The sequence below is a fragment of the Typopeltis vanoorti genome, chromosome 17, assembly GCF_054136105.1.
Source record: "Typopeltis vanoorti isolate ZY-2024b chromosome 17, IOZ_Tvanoo_1.0, whole genome shotgun sequence".
In the NCBI taxonomy this organism is placed as follows: domain Eukaryota; kingdom Metazoa; phylum Arthropoda; class Arachnida; order Uropygi; family Thelyphonidae; genus Typopeltis; species Typopeltis vanoorti.
The window spans coordinates 10669833-10676273 of record NC_143565.1 but is presented as its reverse complement, the minus strand read 5'-3'; the positions used below and the strand labels follow the sequence as shown (position 1 = coordinate 10676273).

Below are 6441 nucleotides of genomic sequence, written 5' to 3'. Positions count from 1 at the left end.
ATTGAACAAAAAAGGTAACGATAATAACAGGTCTAATTCTCATAAGAACTCTAGGGGAAATATCAAGAGCATTTATGAAACTTTTGGAAAAGCTGAACCTCCTAGATATACACACTATCTGAACTCCAGAAAACGGCACTCAGGGACGAATTATATTTTAAACGATATCTAGTAGATTCCTAGACATTACAAAGTCCAGAATTGACTCATTTGCCACTCAAATATTACATAATGCTGCTTCATGTTACTTTTTACTCTTCCGAGTCAAACTCTTTTTACTATTTACTATTCTGCCTATCGTTAGAGTGTAGTCGAGCTAGAGCGCGCCTGAGCGACGCCCTGGTAATTTTTTAAAACTATCAAAATTTTTAAATTCATTATAATAAATTAGAAGAATTAGAATAATGAGACCTGTGTAGATCAGTCGAAGTGCCGCTTGCGTCCTCTGCGTTTCGTTGCTTGAAGTCAGACTTAAGTTCAAGTCTAGTCGCCGACTGGATGTTTGTCTATCTCTGGCACGGGCAAGCGGGTTTTTACTCCCGAAAACTCAAGAAAATCGACCGTAGTACCCACCTTATTTCAGACAGTAACATATCTTGTTAGGGTTAGGTACCAAGAGATCGCAGCACTTGTTTGCCAGTCAAAAAATAGCAGCTTGCCACTCTTGTCATTTTTTTCAGAAAACAAGGCAATCTCTCTGCCATGTGGCCGTCGCAATAATAATAATAATAATGGCACACTTCGTGCTCTGGATTTTTGTTTCTAAGGTAAAGCAATGCCACTATTTCTTTTAGGACTACACCCCTGTCTATCGTTCAATATTACTCTATGCGCAAAAATATTACCACAAATATTCTATCGCTTTACTTCACTGAAACCTAATTTATCGAGATAAGATGGTTTGTCTTATCTCGATAAACTGCTACATTTTAGTGAAATATAGCATTTTTATGCTTTGTCTCTCTCTCTCTCTCTCTCTCTCTCTCTCTCTCTCTCTGTATGTGTGTGTATGTGTTCTTTAACACTCTGTATGCTTTGCAGGATGGAAATAGGAAGAATCCTAAAGGAAAACAAGAAAATTTATACCTTTGTATGAGACCATCAAACTCGCCTCTACTGTCTCCAATCAAAGGAGATTGTGCGCATTGACTAAGCTAGGATGTTACTAATTCTTCATCTAATTAAAAGAGGATCCTGATGCCAATTCGTGTATTCTTATCTGATCTTACCGAAATGATATTTTAATCTCTTTATTGTTTACATTATTATGTCTTACCTGCATGTGCACAAGCATTCATTGCAAAGTATACTCTAAACTGCTGACTCTACATTACTTAAATCGATCTACACAATTTACCATCTACACTCTCTCTGCCCACTAATACACTACATATTCTACTATCTACACATTCGCCATGATTGTAAATTTCGTGTATTATTTGCCTGATTTGTTTTTTTGAGGATGAAAAACCGATCTTCGGGGGAGGGGGTACTATTACCACCATGTGCGATAGACTTACCAACTCTCATTTGAAAGCGTACACATAAAGTATTCTCTCCTGAGTTCAATGAGAATGGAACTCTGGTCTTTGGTAGTCGAAGGGCAAATTTTTCGTCGTTTTCCATCTGCGCTATGGTGGTATCCACTTGTCTTTCTTTCTTTAATTCTTCCAAATGCGTACTTTATTTATTATGGGGATCGCATGATAACATTTTTTAGAGTTCTCAGGTCAAAGCAATGACTTTTTTTCGCTTTCTCGTCCCTTAACACTTAACGCCACAACCGTTAGAAGACAAACGACAATTCCTGTTTAGAATTACAATATTTATTTCTAGAAATCCTTTACCTCTATAGAATTGGCAGCCAGAATATCCGAGAAGCTGCTACCGAAATTAAATATCTTCACTAATGTATACTCAAAAATATAGACATTTCATAGTGTACTATAGAATTTAATGTACCGATTTAAAAAAAAAAAAAAAATCGCCACTGTTGCTAGGAGGTAAAATTAAAACGTGTAGGTGGTGTTGCTGTTCTCATTAGATCTCAAGCATGGTCGTGTGTTTGTGTATGTTTTTTCCTTTTTAAAAAACGTGGCATTTGTAATACGTATGTAATACTTGGATGTATTTTGTGGATTCGGTTGTGTTGTTCAACAGTTGGAAATTTCACAACCTGTTTTCTGTTGTTCTACAGATGAACTGTAGAAGTTCATATTTTAGTTTCCGTAGATTAGCAGGCCATAGTATTTGTGCATGCAGTATCAATCATTTACTTAGAAGAATGCCAAAACAATCTAAATCTTCTAATAATGAACTTCGCCATGTGAGGCTGAAGGCAAAAACCAGTTCTTTTGAAAAATCTATTAAACGGCCAAGTACTGTTTTTTTATCGGTTCTCGGAAATGGAGCAAATGGAACTCCCCGAGCTCTGTATATGGTAACGGATATAGGGAGGTAAATTTCTCATAAACCGTTTTTAATCCTTAATTATCTCACATTCTTAATAATATAATTGCATATATTTATAATTCTCCGTATACAGGTATACGAAACTCGGTGCTTTCCGAGAATGTAGCAAAATAACGTGATTTAACGCTACCGCAATTACCTTTATTTTTTAAATTAAAAAAAAAAGAATAGAGCAAAAATGCCACATAACATACAGTACAACACACACAACTAATGAGCTAGACAGTAGTAATAAATGGAAAGAAAACACTAACACGTGACTCATAACATCATGCTTATAAAATGAATAGACAATAATTATTGCACTAAACACTATTTTATACTTAGATAAGTAAAACACCAAGATGATTGAAAGGAGAAAAACAGCCAAAGAAAAAGGAAAATATAAATAATATAAGAAATACTGTTAGCATCAAGGCGAATCCAAACATAAACATTATAACAGCAAGAAGGAAAAATCACATGCCAAGAACCAAACATCTGTAGCTATTGAAAGCTAATTTGAACTTTTAATTAGTGAAACCAAATATGACTACCACTATGGAAACAAAAACAGCAATTGATACCAAAAATCCTATTCTGGAGATGTATCTACCAAAAAACCTACATTACTGAACATTTATCTGTGGTCCTCAAAAAATGCACTGATTAGTCACACAAAAACACATCTTAAGAAAAATAACCACACAAATACAGCATATAACACCTTTTGAAAAACAAAAGCTAATTGAAAACACACCACTACTACAAACAAACATTAATGCCAAGAACCGCATAAAAGTAAATAACACTGTCTTCACATAAAAAAGTTAACAAACTACATTCAGAATATATTGTTATGTATTTTGTATACTATGTGGCATTTTCTATTTTGTTTTCATATCTGCATAATGCTTTTTCTAATTCCTGGAATATAGTGTCACATGCTTGATGGTACTTCTGGTAATGTAATTGCTTGACTTTAGGAAGCAAACAGTGCAGTGCATTTGCTAATACCTTTCTTACCACTGTCTTTAAAATTTTTTCTTAAATGTTTTTAATATCCTTTCACACATGAGAGGTCAAAGAACCTATATAGCAGATTAATACTGTGAGAGGAGAGGGCATGTGTTAAAGAGAAAGAAAGAACATTTTCTTCTTGGTGAAAAGTTGATACCAAAGAACACACGTTCCATAATTTATGTGAAATAGTGTCTCCTCAAAATCACTCCAATTTTGAAATTATGTGACATAGCCTACTCTCCGGTAACTGCAACATAAGAAAAACCACATAACCTAGTGGGCAGTGTGTTGGTGAAATCACCTCCAAAGGTCATGGATGATCGATACACCATCATGCAGCAGACTTAGAAGGAATGTGCAGCCATATAGCTGAGTAGAATAGAAATCATTCCATGGCAAATTTTGAAGATGTTGAATTTCTAAAATTTATTTTCACAAAAATAAATGTGAGAAAATAGAAAAAACACCTCACAAAATAGTACCCATACATGTATCAGGTATAAAAGTAAACAAGCAGACAAATAGTAATGTGTCAAGACTTTCTGATGCTGTTTATGACTAAGTATATGCTACTAAATTATGTCCAAAAAAAAATCAGTGGAACAACAAGGAAAGGAGAAGGAAACAGGCAGTATTCTTCTACGTCTAGAGCAATATTTCTTAACGTGGGGCGTACGCCCCACAGGGGGACAATTTGAATATTTTGGGGACAATTGGAAAATGATGTTGCATTCGTCACCTCATCACTGATATACTCAAAACACTTACCATTGTTGGCAAGGGGAGAACATCAAAATCTTTGAGACTGGTTATGATCCAAAAAACATTGGGAAATACAGTACTGATCTAGAGGAATTTCACTGCGGAGAACAAGTAGAACAACAAGGAATGCTGAAAAATTAACAGAAGTTAATTTTTCAGCATTCTTTGTAATTCAATTAAAAGGCAAGTAAACAAAAGTTTGTATATTTTCAGTTAATCAAAAGAAAGATTGGAAGACATAATAGCATTTACGATATTATGGACAGTACTACCATTTCCAAGACAGTAAATATTAAGGAATGAACTGAAATAGACCATTGAATATTGCTCTCACATATGGGATGGTGTCCCTTAGCTTTCTAAAGATATTGGACTGAGTACAGAAAAGGGCAGTCAAATTGATTATTCTCTCTCTCTCTCTCGATTGCTCATTAATACACTTCACTCACTTTCACCTCAGTATCTACTACTTGCATCTTCTACAAATACTTCTATGACCACTGTTCATCAGAATTGGCATCAATAGTATCCCATTCTCTGCATGCATTCAAATGGATTTGAATGCATGCAGCTAATCAGCACTCTCTCTCACAGTATCTCCAAACCCAACAAATTTCTTCTCTTCTTTGTTCATCTCTTCCACTAATGCCCTCTGGAATATATCCCAAAGAATAAAATCCACAGCTCTTCAAGTTAAATCGTTACCTCCAGTTGGTGAAAGCGATCATGTGGTATTGACTTGGGAGGTTGCAAAATCTGTGGATTTTTCTATTAAGAAGGGGTATGTACGAAACTACAGGTTAGGCAATTATAACAAGCTTCGGAGTGAGCTTGCAGCCATCCCATGGCAGAACATATTGCAAGGGAAAGATGTTAGCAGTGCTTGGGATAAAATCAGTGGGTATCTGAGGAAAGCAATATCAGATTGTGTCCCCATGGTCAGGAGGTCAAACAAGGCAGGCATTAGATGGATGAGCAGTAGTATTAAGCTTGAACTACAAAAAAAGAAAATGTTATGGAGAATTTACAAGGAGAAGGGCGATCAGGACACCCATGAGCAGTACAAGGCTCAAGCTAGGAAGGTTACCAGCATAGTAAGAAAAGCTAAATCAGATTATGAGAAGACCTTAGCCAAAGAGATCAAGGGTCATCCCAAAGAGTTCTTCCGCTATGTGGCAAGTAAGAGGAAGAATGACTTCGGAAGGATAACCTTAGTGGGTGCTGATGGTATTGAGGTGACAAAATCAGATGTAATAGTCGAGTTACTGAGTGATCACTTCTCAAAAGTCTATCACCCAAGTGAGGATATCTCTATACCTATAGCAATACCTAATGTGAGAATTGAAGCTAAAGAATCAGAGGTATTAAATATATTGCGAAACTTAAATGCAAACACTGCGGTAGGCTTAGATGGAATATCAGCTCGGGTGTTGCGTGAATGTGCAAATGAATTGTCAACCCCTCTTACCTGGATATTTAATTTAAGTTTGAACTCTGGTATGGTCCCTAGGGAGTGGAAGTTAGGCAAAGTGGTTCCTTTGCATAAGGGTGGCTCTAAAACTGCAGTATTGAATTACAGACCAATCACCATCTCAGGAGTAGTGGTAAAAGTATTGGAAAAGTTGGTTAAAGACAAAATTCAAGAATGGGTGGATCAGGATATGATACTCTATAGAGGCCAACATGGTTTTGTTAAAGGTAGATCCTGCCTTAGCAGTCTATTAACTATCCATAATAGAATAACATCAGAGTTGGACAAAGGAACTGGCTACACAGTGGTACTTCTGGATTTTGCTAAGGCTTTTGACAGGATACCCCATAGAACACTGTTACGCAAATTGGAGCAGATGGGAATGGATATTAAATTGGCGATATGGATAGGAGAATGGCTCAGGGAGAGATACCATAAGGTGGTGTATGGAGGAGCCGAGTCCAGAATGAGGCAGGTGACCAGTGGTGTGCCTCAGGGCTCTGTGCTTGGGCCAATGTTGTTTAATTTGTATATAAATGATATAGGAAACGGCTTAAAGGGAGATATTCAGTTGTTTGCTGATGATGCAAAGTTGTGTAGTGCAATAAAAAATCAAGCTGATGTTGAAAGTTTGCAGGAGGATTTAAATAAGCTGGTAAAATGGGCAAAAGAAAATTGATGTCAGTTCAATGTGGAAAAGTGTAAAGTCTTGCATTTTGGGATTAAAAGATTAC

The 6441-nt window shown here is 36.2% G+C and overlaps 1 protein-coding gene across 2 annotated transcripts in view; it reads left to right on the top strand.

Moving 5' to 3' along the window:
• Positions 1-2064: 2064 nt before the first annotated feature.
• RNaseZ (ribonuclease Z) overlaps positions 2065-6441 on the top strand; it is a 336200-nt gene continuing 331823 nt past the window's right edge. For both annotated transcript variants that reach the window (XM_090407253.1, XM_090407252.1), the window contains exon 1: positions 2065-2457. In XM_090407253.1, coding sequence (XP_090263379.1) covers positions 2126-2457 — 332 coding nt within the window. In that variant the 5' untranslated portion in view covers positions 2065-2125. The remainder of the gene's footprint in view (positions 2458-6441) is intronic.